Source organism: Macaca fascicularis, chromosome 14, assembly GCF_037993035.2.
Source record: "Macaca fascicularis isolate 582-1 chromosome 14, T2T-MFA8v1.1".
Taxonomy (NCBI): domain Eukaryota; kingdom Metazoa; phylum Chordata; class Mammalia; order Primates; family Cercopithecidae; genus Macaca; species Macaca fascicularis.
In genome coordinates this window covers 46571394-46590393 of record NC_088388.1, presented here as the reverse complement: position 1 = coordinate 46590393, position 19000 = coordinate 46571394, and the positions used below count along the sequence as shown (strand labels likewise).

Below are 19000 nucleotides of genomic sequence, written 5' to 3'. Positions count from 1 at the left end.
TATTTTCCTCATTTCATAGATGAGAAAACTGAGGTAAAATAAGAGACTTTCACAAGGTCATCTAGCAGTTAAGTAGCCAAGTCCAGATTTGCTCTCAATAGATGGTGGTTGACGTTGGAATAACAGTCTGATCCTGACCCCGGGCGCACATCTGGGGACCGTGGCACCTGGGGCTGGGGCGCTTGGTCCTGGGCTGGGGCTGGGGGAGCGACAGGCACTCGCGGGCTGGAGGTGGAACCTCTGGCTAACTATTCACAGCGGGTTTCCCTGGAGGTGAGAAAGTCCCGCCCCTAGGCGATGGAGCGCTGGGATTGGTTCTCCGGGACCGATTGACGGCTCAGGGCACGAGCGGGGACCGCAGCGGCGGAGGTGAGGGCGCCAGCAGGAAGTGGGAGAAGAGGCAGCCCAAGGCGGGCTGGCGGGCTGGCGGCAGTCGCTACTTGCCTAGTAACCTCAGCCGCTGTGGGTTCCTGGGGAGATGGAGGGGCCGGGGCTGGGCTCGCAGGTGAGTGCGACCGGGCGGTGGCTGTCCTGGGGGCCAGGAGAGCGACTGCAGCTGTGAAGGAAAGGACGGTGTGGGTGAGAGGCCGCTCGGTGAGGGGGTTTCGGGAGCGGCGGGGCCTGCGTCTGGGAAGCGGGAGCCTGGAAACACCAAGAATGATGCTGGAAATTCTCTCTGAGGTGACTGGGAAGGAAAGGCAAGGACTGACGGGTGAGGGCCCGAGCCGGCCCCTCCAGCCTCCATCCCTGGCCAGGGCGCCCCCTGGGGCCGGTACCCGGAGCCTGGCGGGGACTTCTGTGGGCCTGGGGAGGGGAGGATGGCCCTTCCCGGGAGAGGTGTCAGGTTACACACCTGATTCGGACCCTGAAGTCGGAGCGGTTCTGTTTATTTCTTTTTCAGCCCTGGCGCCTTGGCACCCGCCTCCACCCCACCCAGTCCAGTTTTCGCTTCTGTTTCCGTATCCTTGCTTACTCCTTGAAATAATTAAGGCTGCTTGTTTAGGATGGAGGAAAGGGGCGTGGAGAGGGGAGGTACACATGGGGATCTGCAAAATCTCAAAGGACAATATTCCGTGGAGGAGGTGTTGTATAAAAGCCAGACGGAGTTCCAAAGAAGTGAAGCGGGCCGATCGGGGAAGTTACAGGAGGTAGATGTTGGCTCCAAGAGAACGAGATTTTTGTGCTTTTTGCTTATGGCCCTTTCCTAGTGCCTAGAGTACTGACTGGTATATTGTAGACGTTCACTTAATATTTATTGAATAAATGCAGAATTTCCAGATTCAGCCAGTTTTAGTGAGTGCATAACCCGTGCCAGATGCTTTCATATGCATTATTTTATTCCAGAATTGAAGCATCCTTAAGATATTATCCCCATGTACAGATGAGAACACTGAAGCTCTCTTCAGTTGGAACGAGTTAGGCGGTAGATTCTCAGTTTGGGATAATTGGATTAGTTGATCTGTAAAAACATTTTTCAGTCCCGAGAGTGTTCCTCATGCTCTCCCTTTCCCTTCTTTCAGCAAGGTCTTGTATAGGTTTAAGTGAGGGACAAGATGTCTGGGGAGATGTCAAGGTGTTCTTACTGGTTGTTCTTGCATTTTGACAGGAAAATAAATAGTTCTCAGGCAGACTGGATTTTACCAAAGGGTGTTGAATCTTCACATGGAAACAGCGCCTCATTCTTTTTCTCAGAGAGGCTCAAAGAAAAGTTGGTAGAAGTAACTATTATGTCTTAATTACTGCCACTTATTTACAAAAGCCTTCAAGTGCTTAAAGTTCCTCTCTCGTGCTGAAGGGAAGATTAGCCTTGTCCCAGTTCCGTGGCCTATAGAGAGAGAATGATTCGGTGGTTGAATTTAGTAGGGAAAGGTAGAGACATCATTGTTGTTGTTAATAGTAATTGCTCTTGTTAACTTTTTCAATAATGTGAAGAGCTTACCTATATATACTGCTTTGCAGTTTGCAAAATACTTCCCCATTTTTGATCCTCACTATAATCCTTTGAGGTGGGGAGAAATGATTATTCTGATTTTAAAGATGAGAACTGGATTTTAAAGCTCAGAAAACTTGAATCACTTGCTACAAGTCAAATAGCTGCTAAGTGATAGAGCCAAGACTTCAGTCATTCATTCAGCAAATGTGTTTTGAATGTCTGCCTGGCACCGTTTTAGGTGCTGTGATAAATTAGTGAACAAAACGGACAAAAACATTACTGTTCTCATTGAATTTGGTTCTTTTGATTCCAAGATCAGTGCTGTTGGATTTTTGCCAGGATTTGCCTATAGGATCAGGTCTCCAGTTTCCTTTCTGACCTCATCTTTTTTTTTTTTTTTAAGACAGTCTCTGTCACCAGGCTGGAGTGCAGTGGCACGATCTCAGCTCGCTACAATCTCCGCATCCCAGGTTCAAGAGATTTCCCTGCCTCAGCCTCCTGAGTAGCTGGGACTATAGGCGCGGACCACCACGCCCTACTAATATTTTGTATAGTAAAACGGGGTTTCATCATGTTAGCCAGGATGGTCTCGATCTCCTGACCTCATGATCCGCCTGCCTCAGCCTCCCAAAGTGCTGGGATTACAGGCGTGAGCCACCACGCCCGGCCTGACCTCATCTTTTACTACTTTCATGCTTGCCCCGTCATCCCCAGCCACACCAGCCTTACTATTTGCTCTGCCTGGAATGCTGTTTCCTTGTGTGCCCACTTGGTTTATTCCCCCACCTCTTTAAAGTCTTGACACAAGTGACACCTCCGTGTGGCGTTCTGTGACCCGCATATTTAAAATTGCAAACTTTTTCCATCATCAGCACTACCAGCAACGCTCCCTGGCCTCCTTCCTTGCTTTAGATTTCTCCTCAGCATTTAACACCATTTAATGTACTTATTGGTCTTGTTTATTGTTTCTTTCTCCTCCACTGAATGTTAGTGCTATAAGGACAGTGATTTTTATCTGTTATGTTCACTGTTGTGTGCCTGGCATCTGGAACAATGCCCAGCACTGGTGAGTACCTGTAAATACTTGTCAATGAATGAACTTGGAAACTAAACTCTGGAACTTCTGTTAATGAGAACTTTAATGACATGAGAACTTTTAATGACTGTCACATATTTCTCTCTCAGTCGCTCCTTCTCTCTCACTCTCTTTTTATTTGATAATCTGGCAGGATAATGACTGTCATTGGAGTTTGAGTGTGGTTTTCTAGATCTTGATTTTGGCTTAAATTAATGCCCACTGTAACTTTAACAATTCTTGTATATAATTTAGAAAAATAATCGCATTTGTGACATCTCTGTGTGAGAAGTATTACACGATCCCTCAGAACTTAAAGATGCTGTAGTTATCTATTGTGTAAGAAACCACCCCAAAACATAGTGGTATGAAACAGCCTTTGTCATGCTCATGGACTCTGTGTGTCAGGGACTTGGACAGACTGCAGCAGGGTTGGTTTGTTTCTGTTCCACCATGTCTGGAGCCTCAGCTGCAAAGACTCATAAGCTGGAGATGACTTGAGAGCCGGTGCTGGTATCTACGAGTCTTCACTTACATCTGGCAGTTAAGTTCCAGTAGAGACACCTACACGTGGCCTGTGCCTGTGCACAGTATAGTGGCTGAGTTCCATTAGTGACCATCTAATGGAAGAGCCAGGAAGAAGAAACTGCCAGTTTCTAAGGCGTGGGCCTGCAAACTGGAACAACATCACTTCAAAATATATTATTAGTGAGGTAGTCACAGAGCTCAGAGTCAAGAGGAAGGGACATAGACCTTTACCTCTTGATGGAGAAGTAGCAAATAATTTTGAGGCTATGTTGTAAAAATTACCACAAATGTATTCATATGTCTGTTAGATAATTTTCATAATATCTTGTTCTGCTTTTCACTCTTCTGTGGAGGACAGTGAGCTAGCTACATATCTCTTTCTTGTCATCCCTCTTTTTTCCCTCTTTAAATTTTTTTTCCCCTGTGTATCTTAATTAAAACAACAACAATAAAAAAAAACATATTATTCTACTATCTTGAGGCAGTTGTAGACTGGAATCCTAGGAAGACTAGAGGAAGTAAAATGGAATGGAATCATAGAATACTTGGAGCTGGAAGGCTTTTCAGTATTACCTAATTGAGAGATTCTTAAACTGGCATATAGGATAAGCTTCAGGGCATTAGTGAATATCTTGGAATTAGTGAACATCTTGAAAAGTTAGTTTACATGTGCAGTTGTGCATTTCTCTTAAGTAGAGAGGCCTTAATTTTGGAAACATTTTCAAAAAGGTCCATGACATTTGGAAGGTTTGAGAACCATTTATCTAGTCTAGCCCTTTAACTTTTCCCATGAATTCAAGACTCAAAAATAATAACTTACTTTCCAAAGGTTCATAGCAAGTTAGCAGAGCCCAGGTGTCAGGGCTCCTGATGCAGTGCATTTTCACTGCTACTCAGCCATGATAGGATCTTGTTTGATTGTTTGCTGCCACTTGGAGTCCACCCATTCTTTAGTTCAAGGTCTGAGGAGTAGTCTGTATTTTACTCTGCTCTGAAAATGGAGAAGGGAGTATATCCCTAAGTAGAATATAAGTTCCTTGAAAACCAAGGACCTTGTCTGTTGTTCATTGCCATATCGCTGTGTCTACAATAGTGCCCAGCACATAGTAGGCATTCAGTAAATGTCTAGAATGAATGAATTATGGAAGGAATTGTGTCTTATTCATCTTTTATCCCCGATTACCTACTTCTGTGATTTGTATAGGTGTGCTTTATATTTCCCTGAATGAATAATTAATGAAAACTCTTGGGAGTTGGCTGGCATTGTAAGAATTTGCTTAGTCTGTTTTGTTACCTTAACATTGTAGGCAGCTATGTAGCAGTTAAACTTCTTTATCCATATAGTGTGTTCATGCAGTACAGTCTTTACCAGTTCCCAAGTCAATAATGACTATTGTAACAGCTTGGCTTAGGACCATGTAACATGAGACTACTTAGAAGGAGCTTTATGGGTGTATTGATCTGTCTCTTTCCTTTTGCAAATGTAGAAATGAGCCAAAAATAGAGTAGATGATTCGCCACTATCATACAGCCAATGTGGCTGTACTAGGAATCTGGTTATTTGGCCTGTGTCATCAGTGCAATCAGGAGAGATTAGGCTGAGAGTATACTGTGGAAGCAGAGACTCAATGTGTCTTCCCCATCTTTTGAGACTGAAGGTTGCCTGTCTCCTTCTCTGCCATGTCCTTGCCCTCCTTTTCTTGACCTTGCTTCACAGAAAACTTGACAGAAAATAAAAATTTCAGCTCTCTTCTGTTTGAACATGGGGATAGGAGCCGGCTGCCAATTTCATGTTGTCATGGATCATGTTATTGTAAGATTTGACAATGTATTTCTAAATTATATTCATTAACTAATAGCTCAGTATATGCTCATGGCAAGATTTGAATTAAAGATAGTGGTTATAAATCTGCATCAATTTAGCCTTTGACAATTTCGAATTTTTTCCGAGGGGGTACTGACTTGTCAGATTGGATTAGATCATCTTTGTTTATACTTCATGTGTCTGATGAAGAGTTCCTGATCTGCTATTTTCTTATTTGCTTGTGCTTATTATTATTATTATTATTGTTATTATCTCAATTCGTGGCTTCTTTGTAGAAATCAGCTTAAGCTACTTGCTCATTTTGGGAGACGTAATTTAGTTAAACTTTAACAATATAATTTGAAAATAATCCAATGTATTTTGTAAAATGCTGAAGGTCCTACTGTCAACTCTCTGTGGAAGCTTTCTCTGTCCCCAGGTTACCTTGTAAACAGAGTATAAGGAGTGACCTGCTTGGCATACCAGTAAATGAGACTGCCATTGTTAAAAATTAGTAAAGCTTTCCTGCCAGCAGAGGTGTGCTAAAAAGAAAAAATAAATTTGGTAAAGCTTTAAAAACTCAAATTTGTAAATTTTATTTTTCCTTTTTAAGTAAAAAGATAAAAGGTTATTATAATAGAAGCTTTAACTTTTTCTCATATTACCTAGTGGGTTACTGCATATATGGCCTTCAGTGTACCTTCCTCACTTTGTAGATGATTCAAACATAAGCTTTGAATATAGTCATTTTTAGGTTTTACTTTGATCTGGATTTGGGTAAACAATGATGACATGAACAAAATATATCTCCTGTTTTCTAGTTTCTTATAATTGCCATTTAATCATATATATCACGTATTGCTTGCTATTATTATTTTACTCTGTCTCTGACATATCTCCCTTATTAGACTTAAATTCCTGGAGGAGAGACACCCATGTCTTCTATGCCCTTAGCATAATTGTACATCATAAATACACAGTAATTAATTGCCTACTAAACAAATGCTCTTAATTATGGATAATCTTCACATTAAAACATGTAAATCTCCTCAATTTTATACGTGAAAAATAAAGCTGATGTCCTTAATGCCTTAACACAGTATAAGAAGCAACAAATTTGTATCTAGAATGACTCCATTTTCCCTGATGAAAAATCTGTGTATAAACAAAGGGTCAGGGTCGGGTGTGGTGGCTCATGCCTGTAACCTCAGTGCTTTGGGAGGCCAAGGTGGAAGGATAACTTGAGGTCAGGAGTTTAAGACCAGTCTGGGCAACATAACGAGACCTGTCTACAGAAGAGTAAAAAAATCAGCAGGGTGTGGTGGTGCTTGCCTATAGTCCTAGCTACGAGGGTGGGTCAGGTGGTAGGATCACTTGAGCCCAGCAGATAGGGCTGTAGTGAGCTTTGATGGTGCCACTGCACTCCAGCCAGGGTGACAGGTAATACCCCGTCTTAAAAACAAAACAAAAAAGGGTTAGTCTTTCTAACCTACAAAGAGAAACAGATATGTACAATTCATTAGAAAAATAAGTAGACTATGAAAAGGCAATCCACAAAAGAGAAAATATGGAGAGCCAATATACCTAACAACAACAACAACAACAAACAAAGCACTCAGAGTCATTAGCAACTAGGGGAGTACAAATGAAAAATAGGATGCCATTTTTAGCCATCAGATTGTCAAGGTTGTAAAAAGATTGATAATATTCGGTTCTGGGAAGTTTTGTAGGGAGAAAGAACATGTATATACATTGCTGTTGGAACTGTGAATTGGGGAGAGTATTTGGTCAGAATCTATTTATATTTAAAATGCACGTTTTTTGACTCAACAGTCCTACTTTGGGGAATCAATCCTATAGAATTAGAATGCCCAGGGTATTGATTGGATTGCGTATAGACGTGAAAGGCTGAAATCAACCTGTGTCTCTAACCAAAGGGGAATGGTTGAATGAATTATGCTATATCTATATACAATGGAACAATAGTGAAATATTACTGAACTGTAGGACTGTACATGATATATTGTTACATGAGAAAAGCAAGTTGAAGAATAATGTATATAATGTGATCCTATTTGTTCAGTAAGTATAAGAAGGAAATGATTAAAAATGTGTGTGTATGTGTATATATAGCACAATATTATATATGTTAAAATATATATACATAATGAGGGAAGATGCACCCAACTGTTATACTGGTTATCTCTGGTGGTACAGTATTGGAGAGGAAATAGTCCAGATTGTTAACCCCGTATTCACTTCTGTATTGCTAGATCTTTAAAATTAATTTGTATCATTCTATAGTTTAAAAATCTAGTAAAAATTTTTTTTATATAAAAATACACTGATTTTTTTTTGGTCAATCTTAGCTGTACTTTTTGTTACACCTGTTACTTACTGAAATTCTAGAAATTTTGAGTATAGTTCAACTCTTTTCCTCAACCCTTTGCCTTCTTCCAATTGAATATACTTACCATGACATCAGGAAAAGCATCCTAAAGTAATGTTTTTATTTACATTTCAATCTAACTACCTACATGTTTATTTTTAACTGTGTGTGATTCTGTGTGTGTGTATGTACGGGGGTATTGATTATTTACCAGATAAATCAGAATTTACCTATTCAGAAAAGCAGGTGGACTGAAGAAGAAAAAGACCGGAATTCAAAAACCACCAAATCAGTAGCTGATTTACTTTTTTTCTCTCTGATTTGCCCCCAGCTTTGACTTGAGCCCTGGAAGTAAGCATCAGTGCAGACAGCGAGTGCTCTATGAGAAGCTATCTAGTTAAAGCTCAAGGAGCCGCAAAGGGATTTCCTGGCAGCACAAGCACCAGAAACACTGAGGGAGAACTTTCTTCTCTGAACAGAGGAATTGTGACCCCAAGACAGTAGTTTTTAGACGTGACACCAAAAGTACAATCCATAAAAGAACAAATTGATAAATTGGACTTTTTTTAAATTTAAAACTTCTGCTCTATGAAACAGACTTTTAAGAGATGGGAAGGTAAGGTACAGACCAGGAGAAAATATCTGCAAATCACGTATCTGACAAAAGACTTGTATCTAGAATATATAATATAAAGAACTCTCAAAACTTAACTGTAAGAAAACAAACAGCTCAATTGAAAAATGGACAAAAGACTTGAACAGACACTTCACCAGAGAAGATATACAGATGGCAAATAAGCACGTGAAAAGATGCTCAACTTCATTAGCTGTTAAGGATATACAAATTAAGACCATGATGAGATGCCCCTATACATCTATTAGACTGACAATCCCAAGTGCCGGTGAGAATGCAGAACAATTGTAACTCTCATAGTTGTTAGTGGCAATGCAAGGTGGTATAGCCAGTCTGGAAAATAGATTAGCAATTTCTCATAAATTTAAATATACCTAACATATGGGCAAGCAGTCTCACTCTCAGAGAAATGAAAGCATGTTCTCACAAAAGTTTGTCCATGAATATTTTTAGCAGCTCTATTTATGATTGCCAAAAGCTGGAAAACAACCCACGCAGATTGTTTGGATAGATTAACTGATGCACCGATATAGTGGGATACTACACAGCAATAAAAAAGAAGGAATTATTGATAACATACAACAACTTGAGTAAATCTCAGCACCATTGTGCTGAGTGGAGGAAGCCCCTCCTAAAAGGTTGTGTACTGTATAATTCCACTATATGACATTCTGGGAAAGACAGAATTAATGACAACAGAGCAGTGGTTGCCAAGACTTGGTTGGGGTTACAGGAGGGTGTGACTATAAAGGATGATAGTGGTGGTTACATGACTCCATACATGTGTTAAAATTCATAGAGCTGTATACCAAAGTTAATTTTACTGTAAATTAACTTTTTAAAAACAGTGCCCTTCAAAATAACCCCTTGAGGGGTTATGGACTCATTTAAGTAAAACTGAAAATTTTAAAACTTTCTTTTAAAAACTTTTGTTTTAGGTTTGGGGTACATGTGCAGGTTTGTTATATACACAAACTTATGTCATGGGGGTTTGTTGTATAGATTATTTCATTACGCAAGTATTACGCCTAGTACCCAGTAGTTATTTTTTCTGCTCTTCTCCCTCCTCCCACCCTCCACCCTCAAGTATACCCCAGTGTCTGTTGTTCCCTTCTTTTTTTTTTGCAATGGAGTCTTGGTCTGTCACCCAAGCTGGAGTGCAGTGGTGTGATCTCGGCTCACTGCAACCTCCACCTCCCATGTTCAAGCGATTCTCCTGCTTCAGCCTCCCGAGTAACTGGGACTACAGGCACAAACCACCACCCTGGCTAATTTTTTTTTTTTTTTAAAGTAGAGATGGGGTTTCACCATGTTGACCAGGCTGTTCTTGAACTCCTTACCTCAAGTGATCTACCTGCCTTGACCTCCCAAAGTGCTGAGATTACAGACATGAGCCACCATGCCCAGCCTGCTGTTCCCTTCTTTGTGTTCATGAGTTCTCATCATTTAGCTCCCAGTGAGAACATGCAGTATTTTGTTTTCTGTTCCTGCATACGGATAATAGCCTCCAGCTCCATTCGTATTCCTATAAAAGACATGATCTCATTCTTTTTTATGGCTGCATAGTATTCCATGGTTTATATGTACTACATTTTATTTACCCAGTTTGTCACTGATGGGCATTTATGTTGATTCCATGTCTTTGCTATTGTGAATAGTGCTACAGTCAACATTCACATACATGTGTCTTTATGGTAGAATGATTTGTAGTCCTCTGGGTATATACCCAGTAATGGAATTGCTGGGTTGAATGGTAGTTCTGCTTTTAGCTCTTTGAGGAATCGCCATACCGCTTTCCGCAATGGTTGAACTAATTTACACTCCCATCAACAGTGTATAAGCATTCCTTCGTCTCTGTAACCTTGCCAGCATCTCTTATTTTTTTGACTTTTTAATAATAGCATTCTGACTAGTGTGAAATGGTATCTCATTGTGGTTTTGATTAGCATTTCTCTAATGATCAGTGATGTGATTAAGCTTTTTTTCATATGCTTATTGGCTGCATGTATGTCTTCTTTTGAAAGTGTCTGTTCATGTTCTTTACCTACTTTTTAATGGGGTTTGTTTTTCTCTTGTAAATTTAAGTTCCTTATAGATGCTGGATGTTAGACCTTTGTCGGATGCATAGTTTGCAAATATTGTCTCCCATTTTATAGGATGTCTGTTTACTCTGTTGATAGTTTCTTTTACTGCGCAGAAACTCTTTAGTTTAATTAGATCCCACTTACCAATTTTTGCTTTTGTTGTCATTGCTTTTGGTATCTTTGTTATGAAATCTTTGCCCATTCCTATATCCAGGATAGTATGTCATAGGTTTTTTTCTAGGCTTTTTATAGTTTTGGATTTTACATTTAAATCTTTGATCCATCTTGAGTTGATTTTTGTATATGGTGTAAGGAAGGGGTCCAGCTTCGATTTTTCTGTATATGGCTAGCCAGTAATCCTAGCACCATTTATTGAATAAGGAGTCTTTTCCCCATTGCTTGTTTTTATCAACTTTGTTGAAGATCTGATGGTCATAGGTGTATAGCCTTGTATCTGGGCTCCCTATTCTATTCCATTCGTCTGTGTGTCTGTTTTTGTACCGGTATCAAACTGTTTTGGTTACTATAGCGCTATAGTATTGTTTGAAGTCAGGTAATGTAATTCCTCCAGCTTTGTTCCTTTTGCTTAGGATTGCCTTGGCTATTCAGGCTGTTTTTTGGTTCCATATGAATTTTAAAATAGTTTTTTCCTAGTTCTGTGAAGAATGTCTTTGGTAATTTGATAGGGATAACCTTAAATCTGTAAATTGCTTTGGGCAGTATAACCATTTTCATGATACTGATTCTTCCTATCCGGGAGCATGGGATGTCTTTTCCTTTGTTTGTGTCTTCTCTGATTTATTTGAGCAGTGCTTTGTAATTCTCATTGTGGAGGTCTTTCACCTCCCTGATTAGCTGTATTCCTAGGTATTTTATTCTTGTTGTGGCAGTTGTGAATGGGATTGCCTTCCTGATTTGGCTCTAGGCTTGATAATTGTTGTATAGGAATGCTAGCGATTTTTGTACGTTGATTTTGTATCCTGAAACTTTGCTGAAGTTGTTTATCAGCTGAAGGAGCTCTTGGGCCAAGACTATAGGGTTTTCTAGATAGAGAATCATGTTATCTGCAAACAGGGATAGTTTGACTTCCTGTCTTCCTATTTGGATGCCCTTTATTTCTTTGTCTTGCCTGATTGTTCTGGAGAGGACTGCGAATACTGTGTTGAATAGAAGTGCTGAGAGCAGGCATCCTTGTCTTGTAAAAACTTTATTTAAAATTAAAAATTTCTAAAAGAAATTTAAAAACTGTCTTTTAAAAATGAAATTTAAGAAACTTTCATTCTTAAAACTTTTTGGAACTCTTGGAGAATTGACTTTGACACATTATTTCAAATATCTTCAGTTTTTTATTCTCAATTGTGTATTCATCCTTAGAGAATGATTTTCTTTTTAAACTGGAAACTTCACAGAAATAGGTTTGGTGATAAGGTAGGTGAAAGCTAGGTAACTTTATTGATGGTAAAAAGCAAGATGAGGTTATAAAATAATAAGTCAGTTTTCATTTGTAGCAATTTTCTACGTACAGTTATACATCCCATAATGTTTCGATCAATGCCAGACCACACATACGATGTTGATCAGAGCAGTAGTTTATACCATATAGCCTAAGTGTGTAATAGGCTATACTGCCTAGGTCTTTGTAAATATACATTGTGATATTTGCACAAGAATGAAATGGCCTAAATATTTGTTTCTCAGAATATATCCTCATTGTTAATGAAAGCATGGCTATATTTGATGTGACCCTTCCACTGAACACACCAAAAAATGCAGGATACAGTATAAAAGCATTTAAAGTATTTTACCTTTTTGATGCTAGTGTAAACTTTTTTTTAAAGATGCCTTAGGATTTTCTATGCATATGATCATGTTTTTGCAAGTAAAAATGGATTTACTTCTTTTCTAATCTGTATGCATTTTTATTATTTTTCCTACTTTATTATGCTATCTGGTACTTTAGTACAGTGTTAATTAGAAGTGGTGATAATGAGCATCTTTGCTTTGTTTCCAGTCTTGGAGTAAAAATGGTCTTGTACCATTAAATGTGATGGTAGCTGTAGATTTCTTGTAAATGTTCTTTATCAGATTGAGGAGGTTCCCTTCTTTCCCTTGTATTGAAAGATTTTACAAATTTTGTCATATGCTTTGCATAAATAATTTTCATATAAAGAATTTTGTTAAATGCTTTATTCTATGATGAATATATATTTTTTACTGTTGTATATATTTGAATATATGTTTTATTCTGTTAATATGAATATTCACCTTATTCATTAATATGGTAGGTTGCATTGATTTATTTTGAAACGTTTAAGCTAGGTTGTGATGTGTAGTCTTTTTTATATATTACTGGATTCACCTTACTAATATTTTGTTTAGGATTTTTGTATCTATGTTCATAAGGGATACTGGGCCTATAGTTTTCTTTACTTGTAATGTCTTTGTTGGTTTTGGTATGGAGTGATTCTACCTCGTAAAATGAGCTGGGAAGCATTCTCTCTTCTGTTTTCTGACGGAGTATTATTTTTTCCCTAGATATTTGATAGGGTTAACCAGTTAAGTTATATGGGCCTGGAATTTTTTATGAGAAAGGTTTTCATTATGAATGAAATTTATTTAATAGATACTATGTTATTTATTACTTTTAAGATCCATTTTGATAATGTGTGTCTTTTAAGGTGTTTGTATATTTCACTTAAGTTGCTAATTTATTGACATAAAGTTGTTCAAAATATTCCCTTTTTATCCTTTCAAAATTTGCAGGCTCTTGTAGTGATGTCTGTTTTTTAAACCTGGTATTTGTCATTGATACTTTTTCATTTTTCTTGATCAATCTGATCAAAGGTTTCTCACTTTTATTGACTTATTCTTTCTAGAGAACCAGATTTTGGCTTCAATGATTTTCTGTATTGTTTCTCTGTTTTATAGTTTCACAAATGCCTTCTATTTTTATATTCTTCTTGTTGTATCCACTTTGAGTATAATTTTCTTTCTCTAGATTATTAACATGAAAGCTTAGATAACTTACTGTAGGCTCATTTTTTTTTTCCTAATGTAAGCATTTAAAGCTACAAATTCCCTGTAAACACTGCTTAGGCTGCATACTAAGCTCTTTAAACTGTTGTGCTTTTGCTTTCTGGCTTGCCTTATGTCTGATGAGAAGTCTGAGTGTATTCTTATCTTTGGCTCTTTGAACATATATGTCTGTTTCTTCCAGACTTTTTTTTTTTTTTTTGAAAGGGAATCTCGCTCTGTCGCCCGGGCTGGAGTACAGTGGTGCGATATCGGCTCACTGCAACCTCAGCCTCCTGGGCTCAGTGATTCTTCTACCTCAGCCTCCCGGGTAGCTGGGACTGCAGGTGCGCGCCACCATGCCCGGCTGATTTTTTTTTTTTTTTAGAGTCTCACTCTGTCGCCCAGGCTGAAGTGCAGTGGCGCGATCTCGGCTCACTGCAAGCTCCGCCTCCCGGGTTCACACCATTCTCCCGCCTCAGCCTCTGCAGTAGCTGGGACTACAGGCGCCCACCACCTCGCCCAGCTAATTTTTTGTATTTTTAGTAGAGATGGGGTTTCACCATATTGGCCAGGCTGGTCTCGAACTCCTTACCTTGTGAACTGCCTGCCTTGGCCTCTCAAAATGTCCAGACTGATTTTAAGATCTCTTTATTACTGGTTTTTAGTGATTTGGTCATGATATGTCTTGGTGTAGGATTTCAGGGCTTATCCTACTTGGGATCCATCAAACTTCTAGTTACTGTGAGTTTATAATTTTCACCAAATTTGGAAGATTTTTGACTATTACTTCTTCAAATATTAAAAAAAAAACTTTTTTCCTTTTCTGGAACTCCAGTTATACATCTTCAGTCACCTTCTCTCTGTGCTGCATTTTGGATAGTTTCATTGTTGTTTCTTCAATTTAAATGGCCTTTTCTTCTATACTGTTTAATCTGCTGTTAATCTCATCTGGTGTAATTTGTATTTTAGAGATTGATTTTTTTTCTCTCTCTTTTGAGATAGAGTCTCACTCTGGTGCCAGGCTAAAGTGCAGTGGTGTGATCGTGGCTCACTGCAACTGCCTCCCAGATTCAAGTGATTCTCCTGCCTCAGTCTCCTGAATATCTGGGATTACAGGCATGTGCCACCATGCCCGGCTAATTTTTGTATTTTTAATAGAGATGGGGTTTCACCATATTGGTCAGGCTGGTCTTGAACTCCTGACCTCAAGTGATCTGCCCACCTTGGCCTCCCAAAGTGCTGGGATTACAAGGAGGTTGATTTTTATCCGCAGATATTCTAATCAGATCTTTTGTCATATCTTCAATTTCTTTGCTCATTTTGTTAATGTTTTCCTTTAAATACTTATACATACTTATATTAGCTGTTTTAATGTCTTTTTCAGCTAATTTTGTCATCTTTATAGTTTCAAGGTCTGGTTTTCTTCTGGCTGGGGCTATGGATCACATTTTTCTTGCTTCTTGGCATGTTTAGTGAGTTTTGATTTGATAGTGGACTTTGTGAATGCATGTTGATGAGTATCTGGTATTTGATGCCTTTCTTTAAAGACTATTGAATATTGTTTGGCAGGCAGTAAAGTTAATGTTGCTCAATTTGAGTCCTTTGAAGTCTGATTTTAGGCTTCTCTAGAGTGGTTCTGGGGTAGCCTTTATTCCAGATACAGTTCAGCACTACTTCTAAGGTGTGGCCCTCTGATATCTCCACTGAATAACCCAAGGGGTCATCAAAGACTCTCCGCTTTGGCTGATCAGAATTTGAACATCTTCCTGCTACGTATAAACTCCAGTAATTGTTCAGTTTACAAATCTCCAGTCATTTTTTGCCTATACTTGTCAAGTTTCCCTCTATACATTGCTTGTCCTAGTACTCTGCAAAGACTCAATGGGCCTCCTATACAGATTTTTTGGAGCCCCTTGGAATGTGCCCACAACTGCCAGCTATCTCAGCCTCTCTGATCTCAAATTTCTGTCTCCTCAATTTAGCAAGGCTTCTGGGCTCTAAAACAAAGTGTTTTCGTCTCAGTGCACATGATTGCAAAATTTCTGGGATGATGGGGCTCACCTTGTGTTTTCTTTTTCCTCATATCTTGGCAATCACAGTCTTATTGTTCTCATTGTCCAATGTCTGAATACAGTTTACTTCATATATTTTGTTCACTTTTCTAGGTTTCTTTAATGATTGTAGAGCAACAGAAGCACTCATACCCCGCAGGGGAAAGTTTAACTGTTACAACCATTTTGAAGATGAGTTAAGCCTATCTTCAAAGCCAACAGTTCCACTTCTAGATATATGCTTTTCAGAATTGTTTACATGTATATATATATACCTAGAGACATGTACAAGAATGTGCATAGCAATGTATTTTTTTATAATAGCCCCAAACTGGGAACAATCCAAATATCCAGCCATAGTAAAATAGATAAATTAATTGTAGTATGTTACTGTATTGGAATGTTCTACAGCAATGAAAATGAACCTGTTGTAGCTTTCATAACATCATGGATGAGGCTTGTAAGTCTAATGTTAATGAAAACAAATGATAGAGAATACATATGATAGATTCCATTTGTACAAAGATTAAAAAAATGTAAAGCTGAACTGTACTTTTTAGAGTTGCATACATTAGAGATAAAACTATAAAGAAAAGCAAAAAGTGATTATAACTGAAGTCAGGAAACTGTTCTTTTAGTGTGGGGATATGGTGGAGCATAGCATGTGTCCAGGCAGTCTTCTAAGGTGCTGGCCCAGTTCTATATCTTGACTTAGGTAGTGGTTTCATGGAAGTTCATTTTATATTTATTCTTTACTCTTTACAAAAGAAGAAGTCCATATATATATACACATATATGTTTTATATACTTCACTCTATATAATAAATCATAATATTTTCAGATATTCAGAGTATAAAAATATGAGTCTGTTTTATATGGCTCTGAGGACGGTTTCAGAAAGGGAATTCTGAAAACATTTCAAGGTAATGCCATTGGAATAACTAATAATCTCCTGAGGAGACTAATTTGAAGATATGATTTCTGATACATTTATTTAAAAATCAACTTTTTAAAAATTGCAGATAGGTAACTAAATTTGCTTATTAAGCACTAATTCAGGTCAGGTTTGGTGGCTTACACCTGTAATCCCAGCACTTTGGGAAGCAGAGGCAAGAGGATCACTTGAGGTCAGGAGTTCAAGACCAGTCTGGGCCACATAGTAAGACCTTGTCTCTACAAAAATAAAAACTGAAAAATTAGCTGGTTATACCAAAGGATTATAAAACATTCTGCTATAAAAACACATGCACATGTATGTTTATTGCAGCACCATTCACAATAGCAAAGACTTGGAACCAACCCAAATGCCCATCAATGATAGACTGGATAAAGAAAATGTGGCACATATTCACCATGGAATACTATGCAGCCATAAAAAAGAATGAGTTTATTTCTTTTGCAGGGACATGGATGAAGCCGGAAACCATCATTCTCAGCAAAGTAACACAGGAACAGAAAACCAAACACTGCGTGTTCTCACTCATAAGTAGGAGTTGAACAGTGAGAATGTATGGACACAGGGAGGGGAACATTACACACTGAGGCCTGTTAGGGGTGGGGGCAAGGGGAGGGATAGCATTAGGAGGAATATGTAATGTAGATAACAGGTTGATGGGTGCAGCAAACCACCATAGCACATGTATACCTATGTAACAAACCTGCACGTTCTGCACATATATCCCAGAACTTAAAGTATAATAAAAAATAAAAAGGAAACAAAATATTAGCTGGGTATGGTGACATGCGCCTGTAGTCTCAGCTACTTAGGAGGCTGAGGCAGGAGGATTGCCTGAGCCCTGGAATTCAAGGCTGCAGTGAGCTATGATCACACTGCTGCACTCTAGCGCGGGCAACAGAGGAAGACCCCCGTCCCAATAAATAAATACATTTTTTAAAAAAGTACTAATTCAGGGAGGTTTCTCTTTAAGGTGTCATTTCTTTAGAGAATGCAATATAATGTGTTTTATTAAAGTTGATTCCTTTCACATGAATCTGTTTCTACTTGGAAATCTGAGTAGCCTATGAGATTAGAAGATTGATTATTATATAAATGAGTAGTCAGAGATATAACTGTGATTAGGGTCACACCGTAGAGTCTTTTAAAAATGTATTTAGAATATATGTAAATAATGTGTACATTTGATATAGTTGTGCTTTTAGGAAACAGAAACTTTGAGCATCCCACATCTTTAGCTGAAGGAGTCCTTCTCTCAAGTAAAACTAAGTCTTTGTTTGGGGGTATTAAAGTGATTTAGTGAGCATCATTTGTGCTAAAGATTTTAACTCCCTCCGCCTGCCTGCTCATCCACCAAATATTTTAGCAAAGTTGTCAACAAGTGTCAAAATTGCTCATCTTAATTGATCATCTACCCATCTGCCCTAGAGGTGATAGTGAACCCAGAAGTCCATAGTAATGGAAAGGAGAAATAAAATGCATTCATAATCCACAGAACAGATAATTGATCTTAGATTTTTGTGGGCTTTTTTTTTTCTTTTTTTCCCCAATATTAGCGAATCCTGTATTGGTTTTCTGCTAAGGTGTAAGCTCAGTGTTTGAAATTAGAAACACTCAAATTAGTTTGAATGACAAATCTGAGATAATTGTTTAAGGAAAATTTTTTAGCTTGCCATTTGCTGCTGCTTCTAATGGGTGATCTGAATGTAACATTCGTTGATTCAGCTAATGGGACTATCTTGGCAATCAATCTTTTTACCCTCACCAAATTCTGCAGTCCTGTATTTGTTACCCATTACTGTATAACAAATTGCCACGCATTTAGTGGGTTAAAACAGCACATACTTATTAGCACTATGCTTTAACCAACTGAGCTAGCAGGCCACCATGTAACACCTATTTATTATCTCATAGTTTCTGTTTGTCAGGAATCTAGGCATGGCTTAGCTGGATCCTCTGCTAAGGGTCTCACAGTTGACATCAAGGCTGAGCTTGGGTTCCTCTTTCAAGTTCATTGGTTATTAGCAGAATTCAGTTTCTTGCGGTTGTATGATCAAAGTCTCATTTTCTTACTGGTTGTCGGGACTACTTTCACTCCTGAAGACTGCCCACAGTTCCTTGTCATGTGGCCGTCTCATATCATGGCAGCTTACTTTTTCAAGGCCAGCCGAAGAATCTCTTGCTTCAGTTGGCTAAGACAGAGACTTATATAACATGATCATGGGAGTAATTGTCTCATCACCTTTGCCATATTCCATTGCCTAGAAACAAGTCACAAGTTCTACCTGTGCTCAAGAGGAAGGGATTATATGAGAACTTGATTAATTGGGGGGTTGGGGGATATTCCTAGGGTATGTCCACCACAACTCCAAGAAGTAGAGGCCTGGCAAACTTCTTACCAAGTCAGTAGCAATGGTCCTCTACCCACTACAAGTAACAAGGTCCATCTATGCCTTTTTAGATGACCTTTGTTTTATGAACAAAATATGTAATTTGGGTTTTTGTAATAGTAAGTATCTTTTCTACTGAACA

General features: G+C 38.6%; 1 protein-coding gene across 3 annotated transcripts in view; it reads left to right on the top strand.

The window, feature by feature from the left end:
• The first annotated feature begins 396 nt into the window (after positions 1–396).
• The window catches only part of ZDHHC13 (zDHHC palmitoyltransferase 13), a 53092-nt gene continuing 34488 nt past the window's right edge, over positions 397–19000 (top strand). For 2 of the 3 annotated variants that reach the window (XM_065528395.1, XM_065528394.1), the window contains exon 1: positions 397–505. Coding sequence is in view for 1 of the 3 variants with exons in the window: in XM_065528394.1 (XP_065384466.1) it covers positions 479–505 (27 nt within the window). In the remaining 2 variants the exon portion in view is untranslated. Of the gene's footprint in view, positions 506–8060; positions 8632–19000 lie in introns of all 3 variants that reach the window. The other variant, XM_074014048.1, reaches the window with a different exon arrangement.